The following is a 24021-nucleotide window of genomic DNA, read 5'->3' on the forward strand; positions in this document are numbered from 1 at the left end:
TAAAACTGCCCCCACCCTCCCTGTCTTTCGGAAACTACTCAAGACTCATTTATACCGCCAGGCAAGGGGGACTTGAGATAGCTCTTCCCCCTAGGCCATTACAAGTTATGCATGGTATGTTTGTGTGTATGTTTGGTTTTATAATGTTTGGTTTTATAATTTTTTTTTGTTTTTTATTATTGGATTGTACATGTTGTGTTTATTATTGTTGTTAGCCGCCCCGAGTCTGCCGAGAGGGGCGGCATACAAATCCAATAAATTATTATTGTTATTGTTATTGTTATTGTTGTTGTTATATTATTATTATTATTATTATTATTATTATTATTATTATTATTATTATTATCATCATCATTGTGTGCTATAGGCTCTAATTCCAGTAGGGATGGCTCCCTTAGTCTATATAACTCCTGAACCTTAGGAAAGTCAGGGAACCCATATCTATATACAGAGAGAGAGAGATATCTGGAAGGATTGGCTTCCCCAAGGAAGTAGGCTTTAACAGAGAGCTAGAAACAGAAATATTATTGGAAAAATAAAAAAAGATTTGATTTTAAAATAGTCCTCACTTAGCAACCATAACTGGGATCAGCAACTTGTTCACTAAGAGCCACTGTCTTAAATGGAAAATCACATGATCACAAAGGGTTTATAATCTTACTTGTTAAACCGCAGGTTCTAAGCAAAAAAAAAAAGCACCTTTTGTATTAATTCTACTTGTCACAAGACAGTTGTGATGTACACAAATGGCAATCGCGTAACTGTGGCCATTGTAAATGCAAGGATTGATCCAAAAAGTTGGTTTTTTTTAGCACCATTGTAACATCAAACGGTCACTGCAAGAGCCGGGGTGGCACAGTGGTTAGAGTGCAGCAGTGCAGGCTATTTCAGCTAACTGCTAGCTGTAGTTCAGCAATTCAAATCTCACCACCAGCTCAAGGTTGACTCAGCCTTCCATCCTTCTGAGGTGGGAAAAATGAGGACCCAGATTGTTGGGGGCGATAGGCTGATTCTGTAAACTGCTTAGAGAGGGCTGTAAAAGCACTATGAAATGATATATAAGTCTAAATGCTATTGCTATTGCTATTGCTATGAGGAAGCTAATATTTGTTGCCTGCCCGACAAACATGGCCAATGCCCGTGCTGCACTCCTCGCCGGTAGCGGCTCCAAGCCCGCATCTCGGTAGTGAAGGGAACCCGGGCTGAGGCAGAAACATTTGGCGGGACCCAGGGGAAGAGCCTTCTCTGTGGCGGCCCCGGCCCTCTGGAACCAGCTCCCCCCAGAGATCAGAATTGCCCACACCCTCCTCACCTTTCGTAAGCTCCTTAAAACCCACCTCTGTCATCAGGCATGGGGGAATTGAGATATTCCTTCCCCCTAGGCCTATACAATTTATGCATGATATGTTTCTGTATATGTTTGGTTTTTAATAAGGGTTTTTAGTTATTTTAATATTAGATTTGTTATATGCTGTTTTTTTATAGAAACATAGAAACATAAATATCTGACGGCAGAAAAAGACCTCCTGGTCTATCTAGACTGCCCTTATACTATTTTCTGTATTTTATCTTAGGATGGATATATGTTTATCCCAGGCATGTTTAAATTCAGTTACTGTGGATTTATCTTTATTATTGTTGTTAGCCGCCCCGAGTCTACAGAGGGGCGGCATAAAAATCTAATAGATAGATAGATAGATAGATAGATAGATAGATAGATAGATAGATAGATAGATAGATAGATAGATAGGTAGGTAGGTAGGTAGGTAGGTAGATCGATAGATAGATAGATAGATGATAGGTAGGTAGGTAGGTAGGTAGGTAGATAGATAGATAGATAGATAGATAGATAGATGATAGGTAGGTAGGTAGGTAGGTAGATAGATAGATAGATAGATAGATAGATAGATAGATAGATAGATAGATAGATAGATAGATAAAAGTTAGTGCAATGGAATGGATGGAAGGTTGGTATTCCCTTCTCATTTTTTATCTAAGACAACTCACCATCCACCCAACTATACCAAATCAAAACTGGTAGTAAAAGTATTAGTAAACTAAAATGACATTGGGGATGTAGAGCGAGATATTATTAAATATACCATATTTTTCAGAGTATAAGAGTATACCTTAGTTTTGAGGGAGGAAAATAGGGGGGAAATAATCTGCCTACCAGGTATTCATCTGGCTAGTTCTTAGTCTGGTCAGCTTCAGCACCTTAGTTTGGTGGTTTTGACCAGCAAACTAATTTTTTTTATCCCCTGGTTGGGGATAAAAAACAGTTTCTAAAACACTTCACTTCTGTCTCTCTTCAGAGAGAAACAATGAGAAGATCAGCAAACGGACAATTGCTTCACTAGCAAAGGACAGAAGATCTCTTCACTCATTAGCATCTTGTTAGGACTAAAAAAAGGCAGGAAGATCACTTGTTAGCAAAGCACAGGAGATGGCTTCACTGTTAGCACCTCATTAGGGCTGAAAAAAGGCTCAGCTGATTGTCGGAGGGAGCAGCAATGAAAGAAGCAGGCAAAGAGAAGAGAGCTTAGCTAGCAAAACACAGAAGATCGCATTAGCTCTTCATTGGGGCTAAAAAAAAGCTTAGTAAAAGCAACATTTGGAGTATAAGATGCATCCAAATTTTTAGCCTCTTTCGGGGTGTGTGGAAGATGCATATTATACCCCGAAATATACGGTAATTAGTCATTGCAACAGAAGCAACCAATACAGGACTCACTTCGATTTCTTCCCCTGTAATTTGGTCTCCGTTCTTTCACATGGCCAGTTAGATCTAGTGATGGGCTACCAAAAATTTTACTACCACACTGTGGGCGTGGCTTATGCATTTTGTTTCAACATCTTTCAGTGTAAATTGGGTGCGCTGGGGTGGAGCTCCAAATTTTGCTACCGGAACCGTTCCCGTAGGAGCCCATCACTGGATCTAGAACTGTTCTATCTGTCGAATGGCCTCTTTCACTCCTAAACTCAGATCATCTCTTCCTTCTAACAAGTACAGGAAGTCCTCAGCTTATGACCAGTTCAAAGTTACGACAGACCTGGAGGCTAGTCAGCATTTGAATTGGAAATGCCAATGGTTGGGCTCCGATCCATGGGCACATGCAGTGAAAGGCTACCAAAATGTTTACTTTCATTTTCTTTCAACATCTTTCAGTGCAAATTGGGTGCTCTGGGGTGGAGCTCCATTTTCACTACCCCACTGTGTCCCCCCTCCCCCCCAGTCCGGGCAGCAGGCCACCCCTGGGCATATGGCTGAACTTTGGGTGTTTGGCAACCAGGGAATGCTACAGTGTTCTGCAGCATCCCGCGGTCATGTGCATTTAAAAATGATGTTGCCAAAAAACAGCATTTACTTCTTATTTTGGCAAAGCCGTTGATTCATTTAACCAATGACTTCACTAACAACAATGGCAGCTGCTTTACAACTGCTGCAATTTAACCACTGGGAGGGGAGGGGAAAATCAGGCCAGTCACATGACTAACTGATCTTATAACCATCACAACTTATGACCATGAAGGGCAGGCTCCATTACATTGATAAGTAGAATGCTGCCTATATAAGCCAGTAGCAACAAGTCTCCTTTGTTTACTAACCCACAGAGAGAATTCAAAAGATAAGTCCCCAGTTGAAAGACAGAAGACAATCTAAATGATAACTAAGGCACAGTGAAACTCAAACACTTCTTTTCACAAAGTAATGGTATTTTTATCTAGGTCTGGAACAAAACATCTGGGACACAGATGTTTCTGTTTTCTTTTGTGCATGAGCCACCATGTCTTATTACTTTTTTGTGCATGTTGTATTATTCCATTTGGCATTCCCTTTAATCCATTAATTGACGACTTAAAACACAATAGTGTTTTAACAGCAAGTTTCATGGCTAACGTGACATTACCATTTTTCTGGGAAAATATAAATGTGGATTCAAATGTTTAGAATACTGTTACTCATTATAGTCAGGGAGAGTTCATGTTAGTAGTGACAATGTTAGGATTTTTCTGAATATTATGAAATCTGGACTTAACCCAAACTTTTATTTTTTAAATGTGATGTCAGCGACAACCAACCACATTTTTCTGCTTCCATGAAATGGACTTGTTTATGGAAACTATCTGAGTATTAGCAGTATTATGCAGAATTCTTTGACACACATATTTCTGAGTTCTTGATTGCCACATATATGAATCCAGTCAGATGTTATGCAGTTGCAGCTCATAATCAAAAGCTCAGATTCCATAAATGCATCGAGAAAGTGAATTTGGTGAAAGAAAACTGCCAGTAAAATTTATTTATTTAAAATGTAGACAAAAAAAGATACTTAAAGCATGGCTACTGTTGGCTAAGAGGTGTGTTCAAATCAGTTGTGTGAGTTTTTAGCAGTTTAACATCCACATTAGCAGCAACTGAGAAACAAATGTGAGCAGCAGGGGATATTTTTTATGATTAGATCAAGGAAAGGCTTATGTGTAAGATTGAAGGAAGTCTTGCCTGATCTAATGTTTCTTTATGATTGAACTATATTCCCCATCGTCTCTAGTCATCTTGCTCAGCAGCTGGTTACACTTTAACTTCTAATTCAATGTACAATGCATTCAATGGATGCCAAATATATCAGTGGTTATTGAAATGGATGTCTAAGTGCTGCTTCTAGGTTGGTTGAGACAGGCAGAATTCCCTTGGGTACCATTTGTTGGGGGTCAAGGGAAAGGGAGGGTTTTGCCTTCTCCTTCTGCTCAAGATCCCCATGGATAATTGGTGGGCCACTGTGTGACACAGAATGCTGGGCTTGATGGGCTTTGGCTCAATTCAGCATGGTTATTCTTATGTTCTTATGTACCTGGAGGGCACCAGTTTGAGGAAGGCTATAGTACTAGTAGGGAATGGATGAAAAGAGATGCCACCATGGCTGAGGTAATAATCGGTGCTCTGTTTAATTCCTGGAAATTTGGTGGTCACAATGAAGGCAGGCATGGCCTACTTTGTTGCTATTGTTGCTGTTTGCTGTTGCTATTGTTACCTCAGCCCACTCTAAAACTTGAATTGGAAATTGCAATAATGAGGAGATGGGGATCGGGTGAGGTATCTTCCTGTAGGTAGAATGAAAAATATTGACATCGGACCATCTCTGGGAACGTCTTCTGCCGTACGAATCCCAGCGACCAGTTAGGTCCCACAGAGTTGGCCTTCTCCGGGTCCCGTCGACTAAACAATGTCATTTGGCAGGACCCAGGGGAAGAGCCTTCTCTGTGGAGGCCCCAACCCTCTGGAACCAACTACTTTCAGATATCAGAGTTGCCCCCACCCTCCTTGCCTTTCGTAAGCTCCTTAAAACCCACCTCTGTCGTCAGGCATGGGGGAACTGAGATATTCCCTTCCCCCTAGGCTTATAAAATGTATGCATGGCATGTCAATATGTATGATTGGTTTCTTAAATTGGGGTTTTTTACATTACTTTTAATATTAGATTTGTTCATATTGTCTTTTTACTGTTGTTAGCCGCCCCGAGTCTACGGAGAGAGGCGGCATACAAATCTAATAAATAAATAAATAAACAAAATAAATAAATAAATAAATACTAAATAAATAAATAAATAAATAAATAAATAAATAAATAAATAAATATAAATATAAATAAATAAATAAATAAATAAATATTGCATCTTGACTTCTGCTGCATGGCTTCATGAGATAACATTGCTGTAGAAACAAGTGTAGAAGTCACATAGATCGGCAGTGCCGCTGGTGGAGGCAAGCCGGAGTAATCGGTTCTTATGTGCCTCCTGGCAACACGGACTCATCACAGCAACAGTAGGGAAACTGGAATTAAGGTGCTTAACCTCTAATTCTAAGCAGCTTCCTGGTTTGAACTAAACAAGCAGCTTAATGTGATGAGATCAAGAAATGGTACAATGGTTAGTGAAGAGCAACGGAAGAAACCTTTTACTAAGGCCAAACAAAAAAGGAATATGTTTTTAGGAAGACACATTCTAAGCTGGTGCTTCTGGAAAGCATATATCTAATGATTCCGAGTAAAAATATGAGCCAGCGCTTGTGAAAATAGCTTATGAATTAGTCTTGCAGCTAGGAGTCACTGTGTTTTAAGCAAATACATTTCTGAAAATCTATCTGTGTGCATATGACTGAATTCTAGTAACTTGATAAAATGTTTAATTAATCCAACCTAAAACAATGTTCTATCCGTTTAAGGTTATTATTCCTCACTAAAACTGGAACTGTAGTTGTAGGTATAGTCAAAGACACAGAGAAAAACATTTACAGTGCAATCCTATATACTGTATATGTAGAAATAAAACTCATTAAGTTTGGTATTTTTTATACAAACCAAGTGTGTATCCAGTTATTATTGGTCACCAAAAGGCAAGTGTTCCCATGTAATGAAAAAATTAGTACAGAAAACTCTAGCAATTAATCCATAGGACTTTTTATCATCACTGATTGTTTTTTATGGAGACAGATATATGCAAATGTTTCATCCAGATACACTTCACATTTCATAGGAAAAAACTTGTTTTACATTACAGTAAAGATTCTTGCTTGCAAGCTGTGTGAATAATTCATTGTTACAAATGAAGAAATCACTAGAAATCATTTGAAAAGCTGTGGAAAACATTGACCTATATATTATCAATCTAGCTGAGCACTTCCAGGTACAAGATTTTAAAAAAGACATTTGAATGTTTATATCTTAACCATATTCATGCTAGCTTCCACATAAATTGGTCCCAATTGAAGAAGTCTGAATTCCCTCTTTTTCCAGCTGATGCCCACATCTGGGAAGACTGAAAAAGCACTTGCAAATTTTACCACAAAGAGTTACAGAGGAAAGGCAAAGAGGTTGCATAAGGAAACTGCTCACAGTGAGGTGTCCCACATCTGATTTTATTTCCATGGTGATTTCCTACTTAATAATTATTGTGTGACTGTTGGGTTTTTTTTCCTAAAGGATTGTGTGTCACAGTAACTCCCACAACCATTTTGATTTTCCTTTCTGGCATTTCATGCTGTTAAAGTATAATCCTTTGCCTTTTGTAAGTACATTTAAAATATTCCATTCCAGAAGACCATCTTCTAGAACAATATTTTTGAAACTTAACAACTTTAAGACATGTGGACTAGCATATCTGTGGAATTCCCAAAATGTTCCAGCCACTGCTGATGAGGAATTCTGGGATTTATAGTTCACACATCTTACAGTTGTTTAGAATAAGGCAGTCATATTAACCCACTTCTGTAAGAAGATTCATCACCTTATTCCTAGAAATTTCAGGGCATCTGCAGATAGCTTCTCTCTCCTTGTGTTTGGAATGGAATAGAATAGAGTAGAATAGAATAGAATAGAATTCTGTATTGGCCAAGTGTGATTGGATATACAAGGAATTTGCCTTTGGTGCATATGCTCTCAGTGTACATAAAAGGAAAGATACATTTGTCAAGAATCACTTAATAATTGTCATAGGGGACAAATAAGCAATCAGGAAACAATATTAATATAAATTGTAAGGATACAAGCGACAAGTTACAGTCATACAGTTATTAATGGGAGGAGATGGGTGATAGAGTAATAGTAATGCAGCCTTAGTGAATAGTTTGACAGTGGTGAGGGAATTATTTGTTTAGCAGAGTAATGGCATTCGGGAAAAACTGTTCTTGGTTTACCATCCAATCCTCTGGACATAGCACAGGCTAGCATCATCATAGTTGTTGGAAAAGGTACCCAAATGCAGAATGTTGCAATAGCCCCATTTCAAGTTTTGGTCACAGACTTACTATGCAGTGAAGTTCTTGTTTTGGGTGTCTGAGAAGTTTTTGAGGGCTTTCGTTGCTTTGTTTACCATTTTCTACAGTTGGTCTTTTCACACTTTTGGATTTTGGGCAAAACAAGGAATAAATGGACAGAAATAAATGTGAAATAATAATGGAGGACCTGTGTGTGTTACTAGCCATTCTCTTTTATTCTATGAAGAGAGATCATAAATCAGGAGGGACCTCTGCAGGCATAATAAGATGCCTGGTTCTTGCTCATCTTGGGAAAAAAACAACTGAACACTGATTGGCAGATACTTCTCTGAATTGGGCCAAGAAAGCTCTAGGCTTGTAAACATACAGGTATGACTTGGTTCATGGCTTCATAAGGTCATCACAAATTTACAGAGAGTGAAGAACACATCAGTCATGCTTGGGTGGATCTGGAGGTCTTCCCAGAGAAAAACAATCCTAAAGTGCCTTCACTGTATCTTTACCATGCACAGCTTTAGTGTTGACATAACTCTGGGTGGCATAGAAATAACCAATGCATATTTAATGTCTATCTGTTATTTGTTCAGACTGGGCCTTGCCTAAAAGAGAGCAGTTTTAAAAATATTTGGCCCAGGGAAGAGAGGCCTTCCATGTATGGGGATGGGAAAATGAAGGCTGCTTTTTCCATAGTCTGGGGAATTAAAGGGCAGGCTCCCTTTTATTTACCATTTTAGACCAGTGAGGTTTTTTTAGGCTCAGGGGATACATCCTACTAAGCAATGGTTTGTTTTAATAAATTGCTGAGCAATTTATTTTATTTTATTTTATTTTATTTTATTTATTTATCCATCCATTAATCCATCCATTAATCCATCCATCCATCCATCCATCCATCCATCCATACATACATACATACATACATACATACATACATACATACATACATACATATATATATATATATATATATATGTATATATATATATATAGGACTTTGAGACCAAAACCAGAATTGATTGGCAAGCAGTCAAATTTTGAACACAAGACATGTGAATGCTGTGACTGGTTCTGATTCACTTTTTCTGATGTCATTGTACGTTTGAACAGTGGCTAAACAAATGGTTGAAAGTTGAAAGTTGCTCTCCTGTAATAAGATTTCACATATAAACATGAGCATCAGAGAAGAATCTTCTGAGATTGCTGATTATTATTATTATTATCCTTCACAAAAAAATCTATGTTCCTCATGATGTTGCCTTTATGATAGTAGGCCAGTCATAATGGCTAATTTTTCATACTGCAGTTACATTAAGCTATCATGTGATTTTATTTTACTTTGCTTTGTCGCAAGGCAGGAGTCTAACCATGTCTAGTTCTAATGCCTGTTATCTCTGCATGGATGCTAGGAGGATGCTAGGATACTAGGATGCTAGAAGCATATTTAGAACTTGAATGAGAGATCAGAAGAAAACCTCCAAACTTCAGTAAGACTGAGAAGTTGAAAACTATTCTTGAAAAAGAAATGGCAAGCCATTATAAAATTGGTGCAAAAGAGACTATCTGAATGAGACCAATAAGTCATGCTTATTGAGACTTGCAGAAAAACTGCAGAAAAAACAATTGCTGCCAGCCTGCCTTCCATTGAAGACCTGTATTCTCCATGAGTCAAAAAGAGGGCGGTGAAAATATTTACTGAGCCCTCGCATCCTGGACACAAACTGTTTCAATACCTACCCTCAAAACATCGCTACAGAGCACTGCACACCAAGACAACTAGACACAAGAACAGTTTTTCCCTGAACGCCATCAAATAATTCCTTCAACTCCGTCAAACCTTTTACTAAGGTTTTACTAAGGAACAGTTTTTTCCTGAACGCCATCAAATAATTCCTTCAACTCCATCAAACCTTTTACTAAGTCTGCACTTCTATTTCTACTAGTTTTTTCTCATCATTCCTATCACCTTTTTCCTCCCACTTAGGACTGTATGACTGTAATTTATTTCTTGTAACATTTATTTCTTGTAACAAAAGATTTTTATTCATATTGACTGTTTTTTCATTGCTTATTTTACCCCTATGACAATCATTAAGTGTTGCACCACATGATTTTTTGACAAATGTATCTTTTCCTTTTATGTACACTGAGAGCATATGCACCAAGACAAATTCCTTGTGTCCAATCACACTTGGCCAATAAAGAATTCTATTCTATTCTATTCTATTGTGTATGAACAAGGACATTATGGTTGACTTAGCAAATCAACCAACTGTATCCTAATAGAGTGACTGATCTACAAGAGCAAATTCATCAATATACTTAGTTGAATATATTTCTAATGGTGATCTCACAGTAACTACAGTGGAAAAGCAATACATAGTTAACTCAGAATGTCTTCTGCAAAGCAGTTCTGACCTTAAGCTTTTTTTCATTCCAGGTGCTGGTGAGTCAGGGAAGAGTACAATTGTCAAACAGATGAAGTGAGTATTTGCTTCACGATCAGTGGCTCAAAAGTTAGCTGTGTCATTTTTAATTAGATGTTGTTCCACATTGGTTCACATTTATAGATACTTTTCAGGTTGTTGGCAGCAGGACCAGGCTGAGGCAAATAACTTAAACTGATTATGGAAGGCTTAGGCCACATAAAAATAGCATGTGGTTAAACCAACTGAGGACAACAAGTGGCAACTGCTTGCTTCATAAATTGATTCTGAGAAGGATCAAGAGGAAATACTTTTTCATACAACAGCACATCAATAACTGCTTGCTTGCATATATGGTTTAAAAAAACTCTCATAAGTTTGGATGTCCTTTTTTTAGGCTAGTTGATGGAAATGACCATTTAAGGCCATGTGCATTTGGGTAGCTCTTCCTTTAGCATGGCTTTTACTTGGTCTTTTTAAATGAACGTTGTAGGAACTAAATGAAGCTTAAGACCAGAGCGCAAGCTGCGCTGAAGATACAGTGCACAATTATCCACAGCAAGCATTAATTATTGCTACAAGACTCATCAACTGAGTTTCAAAATTATGGTGCTATAGCACTTGGCATTTAAATTCCAAAAAGTGCTTCAAAGTGCTGAGGGGCAAGAACATTTGTTATGGTTTCTGGGGAGTTTTCTAGATTTTTAATTAGTTGATTGGGTGAAGATATTGTGTATTGTATATTTTATATATTGTGAGCCACCCTGAGTCCTCCGAGAGGGGCAGCATAGAAATCCAATAAGTAAGTAAGTAAGTAAGTAAGTAAGTAAGTAAGTAAGTAAGTAAGTAAGTAACTAAGTAACTAAGTAAATAAGTAAATAAGTAAATAAGTAAATAAATAAATAAACAAACCTGGACTTATCAATAACAACTTATTGGGGAAAGGTATATCTGCTCTTACCTATTGCAGACAAGTAGTATCTTCCCATTCATGCAAGAAGTTCTACTGAAACTTCTACAGCAGAAAACTGATGGGCCAACCTGATGTTTGGATTACCCAAACTAACAGTAGTACTCATAGCTTGGAACAAATCTAAGTACAGTGATCCCTCGAGTTTCGCGATCTCGATCTTTGCGGAACGCTATATCGCGATTTTAAAAAAAATATTAATTTTTTAAAAAACCACTTACGGGTTTGGCTTCGGGAGTCAGCTGGGAAGTGGCGCGGCTGTTTTAAAAGGTCGCAGCCGGCCTGGGGGGCTTCCCAGCACCCCCCCGAACCCCCAACCCGGGTTCGGGGGGGTGCTGGGAAGCCCCCCAGGCCGGCTGCGACCTTTTAAAACAGCCGCGCCGCTTCCCAGCTGAGTCCTGAAGCCAAACGCCAAAGGCGAACTTCCACGTTTGGCTTCAGGACTCAGCTGGGAAGCAGCGCTGCTGTTTTAAAAGGTCGCAGACGGCCTGGGGGGCTTCCCAGCACCCTCCCGAACCCCCAACCTGGGTCTTCCCGGCCGCCCACGCAAAGGGGAAACCCCGGCTCCTCGCTGATGCCCGCCGCTCGCCCGCCCGCCAGCAAGAGGGGGAAGACCCAGGGAAGGTTCCTTCGGCCGCCCAGCAGCTGATCTGCTCGGTAGCGCAGCAGCAGCGAGGAGCCAAATCGGGGTTTCCCCTTTGCGTGGGCGGCGGGGAACGCAAACTCCACCATCTACGCATGCGCGGCCATAGAAAAAAGGGTGCGCATGCGCAGATGGTGTTTTTACTTCCGCAACCCTACATCGCGAAAAATCGATTATCGCGAGGGGTCTTGGAACGCAACCCTCGCGATAATAGAGGGATCACTGTACTCAAATTCCCTGCTAGATGAGTTGCCCTAAAAAGCAGAAGTGGGGAGAAGAGAGAGAGAGGAGTTGATAATGGGAGCTATGGGGTTGGGAATGTTAGGGAGGAATAGCTGAGACCAGAGTTTAGACACAACAGGTTCCACCAGATGTTGACATTTCATGTAGTGAATGAGTAACAATACTCAAGATTTGTCTGCAATCCTTGTTGAAATGTACAGACACCTTGGCAGGTGGAGTGGGTAAAATCAAAGAACAAACTAGTATTAAAGCTTTGGAATAAATCTATGACGGCATTTCATAGAGTCGGGGTGGTGCAGTGGTTACAGTGCAGTAAATGCAGTACATGAAGAACTAGTTTTGCAGACTACAAAACTAGTCCTTCATTTACAACCACAGTTTATTTTATTTATTTATTGGACTTTGAGACCAAAACCAGAATTGATTGGCAAGCAGTTATTGCAGGCTACATCAGCTAACTGCTAGCTGTAATTCATCAGTTCAAATCTCACCACCAGCTCAAGGTTGACTCAGCCTTTCATCCTTCCGAGGTGGATAAAATGAGGACCCAGATTGTTGGGGGGCAATAGGCTGATTCTGTAGACCGCTCAGAGAGGGCTGTAAAAGCTCTATGAAGTGGTATATAAGTCTAAATGCTATTGCTATTTCAGACTCAGGACCTGGATTTTTTTCTCTCTCTTTGTGCTACAGAATTATTCATCAAGATGGCTACACAGAAGAAGAATGTCTGGAGTTCAAAGCAATCATATATAGCAATATCCTTCAATCCATCTTATCAATCATCAGGGCCATGACTACTCTCGGCATAGATTTTGCTGATTCAGCCCGAGCGGTGAGTGTTCCCTAGCACTCTGTACTTGTTACATATATTCTCCAGAAATCAATGGCAATGGCTAAAAATCAGAATGCAATACAAGAAGGCTGGTTGGAGGTGTTGAAAAGTGAAAAGGTGGCCACTATGGCATAATTGAAGTCTTGATTTTTATTTTTATTATTATGTTTATTATGTTTATTATGTTTATTATGTTTATTATGTTTATTATGTTTATTATGTTTATTATTATGTCAATACAACACAGCAAACGAGATCACTATGCTGTATTTCATCACCAGTCGGGTGCTTCCCAAGCACCTAGGACTGTGTGATGTAGCGGCGAATTATATTTGCTGATCCCAGTAAAGCGGCGTTTTGCAATTGATAGATTGAGATTTTGTCATTCCAATGGTTTTCAAATTATCATTATTATTATTATTATTATTATTATTATTATTATTATTATTATAGCGAGAAAGAGAGAGAGAGAGAGAGTTTCAGAACAGGGATATTTAGTGTGCAAATAGTGATAACATACATCAAGTACAGATGGTTTGTGGAAAACAACCACACTCAAAACTGCCTTTTGGTACCAGGACAACCAGTGTCCAACAGTTTATGCCACACAAAAATCTCTTTGCCTGGAACATACCATAAGAAAAATCAACACTGCATTTTAATATAATGGAGTGTGAAATGTGTAGTCCGCTGGTTCCCAACGTGGGGCCTACGCCCTTCAGGGGGACAATTTCATTTTTAATGGGGGCAATTGGAATCTTGTTTAAACCTAGTTAATGGCCTTTTAGGCTTCCTCCGCACAAGTAGTTCACTTTTTGAATATTAAGAATTATATGTCATGGGTGAGGGGGGAGGCCTCAGAATTTTAGAGATGCTTAGGTGAGGCATGGCCAAAAAAAGGTTGGGAACTAGTGGTGTAGACTAATATGAATTTAGACAATGCGGTTTGCTTATGGTTCAATATTCCAGACACTTGATGAACAGTTTAAACCATGATTCAGTAACCATGGGTAAGTATGTTGTACAAACACAGTGGGTCACTTTTCTTTTTTTTTGCTACAGAATTTAAATAGCTGTGCCTAGCGCCATCTGGCGATTACAGAAAAGCTTTGGAGAGCACTGTTTGTTTCCTATCCATCAATGTGCAAGAGCTGATTCATAGAACAATTACGCCCGCACTGACTGACCTGAGTTATTCTCAAAACAGTCTCACCTCTTACAATTCATACCAGAAGGAATGTATACTGCTCAAAAAAATAAAGCGAACACTCAAATAACACATCCTAGATCTGAATGAATGAAATATCTTCATTGAATACTTTATTCTGTGCAAAGTTGAATGTGCACAAACAGCATGGGAAATTGATTGTCAATCAGTGTTGCTTCCTAAGTGGACAGTTTGATTTCACAGAAGTTTGATTTACTTTGAGTTATATTGTGTTGTTTAAGTGTTCCCTTTATTTTTGTTGAGCAGTGTACTTTAAAAGGAGGGGGAGAGATAGTGCTGAAAATGCATAAGGCATCAACTAATCAACCATTTGGTTCTGAAAAAAATGCCATTTTGGTGGAAGCTATTACAGTTGTGCCAGAATGGCAATACACAAAAGCATTTCATTAGTGGAAATATTTTTGATGGACACGCCAGGACCAACCAAAGTTCTCCCATGAAGAAAGAAGCTGATATATTGTCACTTGGAGTTATTACTTCTATTTTTTTCCTCCCAGTACAAATAGTAATAGCACTTAGAATTATATACCATCCCATGGTGCTTTACAGCACTCCCTGCGTGATTTAAAATGTCGTCACATTGCCCCAACAATCTGGATCCTCATTTTACCAATCTTGCAAGGATGGAAGGTTGAGTCAACCTTGGGTTCCCCCCAACCCCAGATCAAACTCCAGGCAGTGGGCAGAGTAAGCAGCCTGCAATACTGCAGCACTGGGGCTCAGTGTTCTTCCTACTACCTGCTAATCTGTTTTGGTGTTTTCTAGTCTGCCTTCAGTCATGTAGTATTCAGCCCTAGAAAAACCTGATACAAATTCTGTAGCAAAGCACTGTAATTTGAGAATACAATAAAGAATGGAATGGAATAGAATGGACTGGACTGGAATGGAATATAATATAGTAGAGTAGAGTAGAGTAGAGTAGAGTAGAGTAGAGTAGAGTAGAATAGAATAGAATAGAATAGAATAGAATAGTTGCTTTTCATTGTTGTTAGCAAGATTGTGCTTATGGATTCTGTTTCTTAATAGGATGAACAACGGCAGCTGTACAGTTTGGCTGATTCGGTTGAAGAGGGCACCATGCCCCCAGAATTGACAACTTGTATAAAGAAACTATGGGTTGACGCAGGAGTTCAAGCCTGCTTTGAGCGAGCAGCTGAATATCAGCTCAATGATTCTGCTGCATAGTAAGTCTGAGCCGACTATTGCGAATATGAAATATAACCTTATTGGGAAGGCAATTATGCCCTCTCAAAGGATTCTGATCATGGTATTAATAACATACCAGCATATGGCAGTGGTTCTCAACCTTTCTAATGCCGTGACCCCTTAATACAGCTCATGTTGTGGTGACCCCCAACCATAAGTCTAGCGCCAATTCTCCCAACAGAGCTTTAAGCTGATTGGCAGTAAGGTCAGAGGGATACCCCCACTGTAAACGCCTGATTGGTCGGATTGTAAAAATAAGTTCCAAGGCGCCAGAATAGAAGCTTTTGTTCCTAACCCCAGGGGGAATTTGTCTTTTCCCATGGTCTTAGGCACCCCCTGTGAAACGGTCATTTGACCCCCAAGTTGAGAACCACTGGCATTGGCGCAATCACTTTGCAATGGTATCGGTGCAATCAATTGGTGCAACGGTATTGGTGCAACCCTTTGTGATCATTTGATTGCAACTTGATAATATGCAACTTGATCATGGGAATTTCTCCTTGTATAGTTTGTTGTTTTTTGGGAAATAAAACCAGTTGTCTTGTACATGCTTAAAAATGATTTGGAGAAGTGATTCAGAACATGTGGAAAAATACGGTAGATCAGTGTCTTTTTAAAAGTAGTTAAATGGATCTGTGTTTCTTAAATCCTGCCAAGAATTTTGCAAAAACTTGTCCAGACAGTATTCAGGAGTCCATAGTGACTCAAAGACACCACACCCATACACACCAAAAAAACCCTTTTCAGTCTAACCTAGTTTAGAAACAAAGAGACGGAACTCTTAGCCGCCAGTCCCCATATTCTCCTGAGCCATCTTCCATAAGTTTGGCAGGGGGAGAGTTTGGGGCAGAAACAATATGCTGTAGTAAAGCAATTCCACTCCTATTTATAGCGATGGTCCTAGAGTGTGTTTCAGTTCCTGGACAGCTTTTTTGTGGCATAATAGCAACTTTTGCATTAATCCCAATTAGCATTTTTTGCTGATCACTTTAATGTTCTCCTATTATGCCAGAGTCAAGAGATGTGGAAATTGGGGTGCTATGGATGGGAATCAAGAAGATAAGGTTGAAGAATTAGGGAGTCTATCAGTTGTGATTATGAAGGTACTTCCTGAGAAAGAATGGATGCCTAGTTTTGGGTGTTCCTGGAGTCATCATTGCTACGGGATCCACAAGGGATTGCTATGGCCAAAAACAAATATTAGCAGATTGATTGATATACCAACTTGTAAATATTTATTTATTAATTAGATTTGTATGCCACCTCTCTCCGCAGACTTGGGGCGGCTAACAACAGTAAAAAGACAACGTAAACAAATCTAATATTAAAAATCTAAAAACCCCAATTTAAGAGATCAGTCATACATACAGTCATACCATACATAAATTTTATAAGCCTAGAGGAAGGGAATATTTCAATTCCCCCATGCCTGACGACAGAGGTGGGTTTTTAAGAGCTTACGAAAGGCAAGGAGGGTGGGGGCAACTCTGATATCTGGGGGGAGTTGGTTCCATAGGGTCGGGGCCGCCACAGAGAAGGCTCTTCCCTCTGTCCCACCAAATGACATTGTTTAGTTGACAGGACCCGGAGAAGGCCAACTCTGTGGAACCTAACTGGTCGCTGGGATTTGTGCGGCAGAAGGTGGTCCTGGAGATATTCTGGTCCGATTCCATGAAGGGCTTTATAGGTCATAACCAATACTTTGAATTGTGACCGGAAACCGATCGGAAACCAATGCAGACTGCGGAGTGTTGGAGTAACATGGGCATATTTAGGAAAGCCCATGATTGCTCTCGTAGCTGCATTCTGCACGATCTGGAGTTTCCAAACACTTTTCAAAGGTAGCCCCATGTAGAGAGCATTACAGTAGTCGAGCCTTGAGGTGATGAGGGCATGAGTGACTGCTCTATATGCCCACGCCTTCTGTGAATGTTGTGTTTGATGTTCTTTTTCCCTTCACACTCTCATGTTTTTAAATGAATATCCTTGTCAGTGTTCTAAATAGCATCTGAGAAATAAACACAGTCCCAGTCCAATTCTCTCAATCAGAGCTTGATTTATTAACAGAACCATGTTAGCTACGCCATTGTCATTCCGATTCTGAGTCCTTCCCACAATCCCACCTAGGTTAAGGTTCATCTTACATCCCCCACACCCACAAGTTCATCACAAGAGCCAGTCTGTGTGCAGGGGTTTATCAACTTCCTCTTCGGTGGCCTTGGCTTGGAGAAAGGAATCTTTGGTTGTGTCTAGTAACTTTCCCCTCTGACTACTCACTACCCCTCCCATCCCCTCTTGTGTTGTGTCAGGCTGAACTCTCTAACTCCACATGAAGACAATCCTATTTTATTCTGTTTAATCTACTGTCTATGCTATAGTTTACTAATTGTTCAATTTACAATACTGTAAAAAGTGAAATATAACTAGCAACTACAGACGACTCCAGTAACATGGATAAGGCTGATCATATTTATTTTTACTTTATTTATTTATTTGTTTGTTTGTTTGTTTATTGGATTTGTATGCCGCCCCTCTTCGCAGACTCGGGGCGGCTAACAACAGTAATAAAAAACAGCATGTAAATCCAATACTAAAACAACTAAAAAACCCTTATTGTAAAACCAAACATACATACAAACAAACATACCATGCATAAATTGTAAAGGCCTAGAGGGAAAGAATAACTCAGTTGCCCCATGCCTGACGGCAAAGGTGGGTTTTAAGGAGCTTACGAAAGGCGAGGAGGGTGGAGGCAATTCTAATCTCTGGGGGGAATTGGTTCCAGAGGGCCAGGGCCGCCACAGAGAAAGCTCTTACCCTGGGCCCCACCAAACGACATTGTATCCTACATTAGCCAGGTGTTAATCAATGCTTATAGCACTTTTTCTTTTCTTGTATACAAAGGAAAGCAGAATATGTTGAGATTAAATCGTAGTAACTTCAGTTTGATATTTCTGGAAGATATAGGTTCAAAATCCTGCTCAGGCCATTAAAGCTTTAGGAAAATTTTGACACAGTTCTATCAAATTAAAATTTAGATGGCATATGGTACATGCTATTATATAATCCTACACCATGCTAAGAAATTATATTGTATCTCATTCTTTTGTAGTTATCTTAATCAGCTGGACAGGATCACTGCCCCTAACTATCTTCCCAATGAACAGGATGTATTGAGATCCCGAGTTAAGACTACAGGTATCATAGAGACAAAGTTCTCTGTCAAGGATCTTAATTTCAGGTGAGCAATACCTGAATAATATTTTCCTTGCTCTGAAAATGTAACTTTTTATTTCCATTTTCTACAACCAGTTTTCAGGATGTATAAATCTATTTTGCCTTTCCTCCTCTTGCCTAGAAGTCTTTTTGCGATGCCTCATTGCACCCCTAGCAAAAGCTTAACTTTTCAAGGTGTTTCTGTTTCTAGTTTGATATCTATTGTTTCAGGGTCTTTTTATTAAACATTTGACTGAAAAATGGGAAGTTCTTTTCTGAATTATATTGCAATCTTCACATCTTTGTCTAAGTAGATTTCCCCAAATTTGAATCTTCTAGTTCAGTCTCATAATCTCCCAAAATCCAGGAATTTTGGAAACTATGAATTGAAAGGCTACACACATGCAAATTGTGAGAGGCTGAATAGTTGATGCCACATGCATCTTTAACCAGTGTGATAGACTGCAAATATACTTTGTTCTAAAGTTCCAGGCATCTGGAAAGTTCATTGAAACTACGTGGGTTTGGGAAGATTTTCACCTGTTTTCGAATGTTCCAATGTCATTGTCACATGTACGTTTCTTCTTTCTCCAGAATGTTTGACGTAGGTGGGCAGAGATCAGAGCGCAAAAAGTGGATCCACTGCTTTGAAGGGGTGACCTGCATCATCTTTTGTGGCGCTCTTAGTGCATATGACATGGTCTTGGTAGAAGACGATGACATGGTATGTTTGCTAGCTCAGACTGTATATGACGACAGTTCCAAATATAGTTCTGCTTTGAAATTCATCAGCCGCATAAAGACAAAATTAGTTCGGTCACCCTTTCTATTCCACGCTCATAAAGAATGCCAGAACTTTGCAATTGCCTGATTACAATCAGAGAAGGGAAAATTAAAGGAATATTAAAGGTAGCCTGTCAGGTGTTGTTGTTTTTAAATTGTACTGCTCCCATTCAAGACCAAGTAACAAAACAATCTGGAATAAGAATTCCATTCCTACTTTTGCTTAAGGAGCTGCTGCAGATCAAAGTGGGATCAATTTTGTCCAGTTTCACAAAGTATTTTGTCATTTAAAAAAATATTGATGAACTAGATCAAGGGTAGGCAAAGTCGGCTCTTCTATGACTTGTGGACTTCAACTCCCATAATTCCTGAGCCAATTATTCTAGCTCAGGAATTCTGGGAGTTGAAGTCCACATGTCATAGAAGAGCCAACTTTGCCTACCCCTGGACTAGACGATGATCTAGAGCAGGGGTCAGCAAACTTAAACATTCAAATAGCCATTTGGACCATTGTCCCACAGAAAATACTGGAAGCCACAAAACCCTTCCCGTGCCAATTTCCTGAGCGGCCACAGAACTAGCATATGTAGTTGAATTAGATGTTATGTTTTCTTCTGAAACTTTTATTTTCTTGGATTTATCCATGACTGGCCTACTGGGGCTCAAAAAGCTCAATAAATTGTGTGCCAGCGAGTATCACATGTTGGCAGTTGTGACACATATTTTGAGCAACGGAATCACAGAAGGATGAAAGAGCCACATGTGGCTCCAGAGCTGTGGGTTGCTGACACTTGATCTAGAGCAGGGGTCCCCAAACTAGACAACTTTAAGACTTGTGGACTTCAATTCCCAGAATTCTTCAGCCAGCTATGCTGGCTGGAGAATTCTAGGAGTTGAAGTCCATAAATCTTAAAGTTGTCAAGTTTGGAGACCTCTGATCTAGAGTCTAGACCAAGTACCCACTTTGTTTTATCCACTGGAACAAATATTTGTGAATATGCCCCACAGGGCAGCCATTTTAAGATAGCATGAGCTTATCATCTCAGTGTTTTCTAAACATCTGAAGTTGCTTAGCCTTTGAGATTATTGAAGAATGGAGCATTTCCTTTCCTGCACTGGAATTAGGAGTGACAAAGCCACAAAAATACAGCTCATTTTATTATAGAATAGAACAGAATAACAGAGTTGAAAGGGACCTTGGAGGTCTTCTAGTCCAATCCCCTACTTGGGCTGGAAACCCTACACCACTTCAGACGAATGGTTATCCAAAATCTTCTTAAAACTTCCAGTGTAGGACCATTCATAATGTCTGGATGCAAACTGCTCCACCAATTGCTCTATCAGGAAATTTGTCCTTAATTCTAAGTTGCTTCTCTCCTTAATTAGTTTCAAACCATTGCTTAAATGCACTAGGTTGCTAAGAAGATATAAAATCAATTTGTGAGATTGGTATTATTTTTTAATCCAAAACCAAAGTGCATTTACGTGTGTGTGTGGGGCGGAAGAGATACAGCATTTAGATCAGCAAAGGGAAAGGCAGGGGCTGTTCCCTTGAAACACATTTTGTCTGGATCCAATCCAGTTCTTGCAAGTTCTGCTGAAATGCTGTTTTAATGTTAGCAATTATATATGATGCTGTTCATTTCTGGGCAGGTTTTTTTTACACTTTTCAGTGTGAAATATTAATATTCTACAAATAAACTATTTAACTTTTAGAAAACCATATCTAGGAATTTGACTTTAATCACTGCTTCCCATCACTGTTGATTGCAAACCATTTGTTTTACATATTTATTGAAATGTCTATTTTGGCTTAAATTCACAGACTACTTAATACCACTGTTCCTTTTAAACTTAACTTTTTAAAGTTCTTCTCTTTAGAACCGCATGCATGAATCTTTGCATCTCTTCAACAGTATATGTAATCACAAGTTCTTTGCTGCCACTTCCATAATTCTTTTCTTGAACAAGAAGGACCTCTTTGAGGAAAAAATCAAGAAAGTACATCTCAGCATTTGCTTCCCTGACTATGATGGTGAGTTAGAACATTTCCTCCAATTTCCTAAAAGAGCTAAAGGAGAAAAAGGCTTTCTTCTTACACCATTGTACAGTTGGCTGGGGCAGTTTCCCCGACTAAGTAACCTTCACAGATGGAATGGATTCATTATCAATATTCCCATATAGCATGTCCAGCAGTTTCACTGCCTTGAAGTTACATCACAGTGCCAAAATGGAGTGTGTGGGTGTGCTAGCATGCCTGCACATGCCTACACACCTTCCCTCCTCCCCATGCATGCGCTTCCCCTTGCTGCACAGAACTTACAGAAACCTGGTAAATGGGGGGGGGGGGGAAATCCCAAATGGGAAAACAGGAAGTTCAGGAAAACTCACTTCCAGTTTGCCACTGTGCTGTTTTTTTTGCACTCTGGAAAGTTCAGGGAACTTTCCCTGAACTTTCCAGAGTGCAAAAAACAGCACAACGGGCAAACTGGAAGTTCAGAAAATGCACTTGATTTGCCCATTGTGCTGTTTTTTTTGCACTCTGGGGCTGGAGGAAGCTTCCCTGAACCTTCTGGAATGCAAAAAACAGCACAACGGCAAACCGGAAGTGGGTTTTCCGAACTTCCAGGTGTCCGTTGAGCAACGTATTTTTGCCTCGGGGGCTTCAGGGAATCTTCCCTGAAGCATCAAGAGGACGAAATAGCCTTTCCCAAGGCTGAAAATCAGCGCTGATACAGGGCAAAGTCTTGCGTGCCCTCCGATATGGCTCTGTGTGCTACCTGTAGAAAACGTGCCATAGGTTTGTCAACAGTTATAGCAGCTCAATACATTTGGGGAGGATCCGATTGAAGAAAATCTGTTAAGAACACAATTAATGCCCAGAGTTGTTGACTATGAAATGGGCGGCAAATAAATTTCATAATAAGCAAATGATACTTTATACATTGATGAGCGAAGTGCTAGGTTTGAATTTAATTTACTATTGAAATGGAAAAATATCAATTCAGTAAGAAATTCACATACAACTTATTCAACTGATTTAAAAATTGTTCTATAAAATAACACAATAAAGGTTTTACACTTAAGAAATGTAGGCTTTAAAAGTTACTGTAGTTACATTCTAAAGGTTTGTTGAGTTACTTTCTATGCTGTATAACAGAGGTTTCCAACCTTGGCAACTTTAAGACTCGTGGACTTCAGCTCCCAGAATTCCTCAGCCAGCAAAGCTGGGAGTTGAAGTCCACGAGTCTTAAAGTTGCCAATGTTGGAGGTCCCTGCTGTATATTATTATTATGAAAGAAACTGGGAACATGAGCATTTTATTGGGCTCTTTCTGTTCAAGAACTGTTTGTAACAGTACAAAATAAGTTGTGGATTGACACCACCAAAGTAATGTAATCCTAATACCAGATTTAAAAAATCATGTTCCAAGATGCAGATGGAAATTCATACACCTGGACTGAAAAGATGTGTGGGATATTTGCATTGGTGCAAGAAATCTGTTAGTGATGTTATCTGCCCCTTCAATATCTAATCAAAGGTTGAGAACAATGTAGGCAACAATATGAAGGAGTAAGCCTTTCCATTAGGAACTCAAAGCAACATACTGTACTACTTCTTTTTCATTTCCACCAGGAGAAAATGTTGTTGGATTTAAGGCTCTCCTTGTAAATGAGTAACTCCTGATCCAAACAATAAGTGATATTTTTAAATACTTGTTTAGTTTATGTTCTCTGGTTCCCTATTCCCAACAGGCCCCAATACATTTGAAGATGCTGGCAATTACATCAAGCTTCAGTTTCTTGATCTAAACATGAGAAAAGATGCGAAAGAAATTTATAGTCACATGACTTGTGCCACAGATACACAGAACGTCAAATTTGTATTTGATGCAGTAACAGACGTAATCATCAAAGAGAACCTAAAGGACTGTGGTCTCTTCTAAGATTACAGCTTTTTAAAAGAAAAGGTAATTACATTCAATTATCTGTTCCTAAAGTAGGAATTAGGCAGTAAGTATACTTTAGCATTTCCTTACTTATGCTTGCAACTATACTTACTTCTGAACAGTAGTGCTTTAAAGTCAAATGTGCATAATAGCTAAATGCAAACAGTAGCCAAGTCAGATGGGCTACATGTGTAACAGGAAGCAGCAGTTAAAACTGCAGCAGGATGCTTGCATTAAAACTATACAAGTACTCTGCTATTTCAGTTCTTCTGCCATAATAATTTGCAATAATTATTATGCAATAACTATTGCAATAACTTGCAGGAAGAGTTAACACCATTGCCAAATTCTTTGCTTAGCAATTATTTCCAAACCAAGTTTGAAGATACTTCCCCCAAAATAAGTCATCCCCTGATAATAAGCCCAATCGGGCTTTTGAGTGCATGGCAATAAGGCCAAGCACTTATTTCAGGGTTCAAAAATAGGGTCTTATTTTCAGGGAAACACGGTAGTGCAACAGAAGAGGAATTTTAAGGAAATCACAGGTAATGAGGTGATTACAAAAGAACCTCATGTTGTTTAAACAAAATCAAAGTTGGTGCTCAGTACAGGACTTGGGGAGTTTTTAAAGGTAAGTAGTCTCTCTTGAATCAACTCCTAGTGACTACATGATCACATCCATGGTTGGGAAGAAGCAAGATTAAAAATGAGGAAGTGGTCAACCCTTGTCTTCTTTCAGGATTTTTTTTTTTTT

At 39.3% G+C, this 24021-nt stretch overlaps 1 protein-coding gene across 4 annotated transcripts in view; it reads left to right on the plus strand.

Moving 5' to 3' along the window:
• Positions 1–24021, plus strand: part of GNAT2 (G protein subunit alpha transducin 2) — a 60131-nt gene that overhangs the window by 33019 nt on the left and 3091 nt on the right. For all 4 annotated transcript variants that reach the window (XM_070745123.1, XM_070745120.1, XM_070745122.1 and 1 more), the window contains 7 exons: positions 10212–10254; positions 12744–12885; positions 15140–15297; positions 18432–18560; positions 19130–19259; positions 21200–21353; positions 23074–23288. In XM_070745123.1, the coding sequence (XP_070601224.1) occupies positions 10250–10254; positions 12744–12885; positions 15140–15297; positions 18432–18560; positions 19130–19259; positions 21200–21353; positions 23074–23264 (909 nt within the window). In that variant the 5' untranslated portion in view covers positions 10212–10249 and the 3' untranslated portion in view covers positions 23265–23288. The remainder of the gene's footprint in view (positions 1–10211; positions 10255–12743; positions 12886–15139; positions 15298–18431; positions 18561–19129; positions 19260–21199; positions 21354–23073; positions 23289–24021) is intronic.

The sequence above is a fragment of the Erythrolamprus reginae genome, chromosome 3 (genome assembly GCF_031021105.1).
Source record: "Erythrolamprus reginae isolate rEryReg1 chromosome 3, rEryReg1.hap1, whole genome shotgun sequence".
NCBI classification, from domain to species: domain Eukaryota; kingdom Metazoa; phylum Chordata; class Lepidosauria; order Squamata; family Dipsadidae; genus Erythrolamprus; species Erythrolamprus reginae.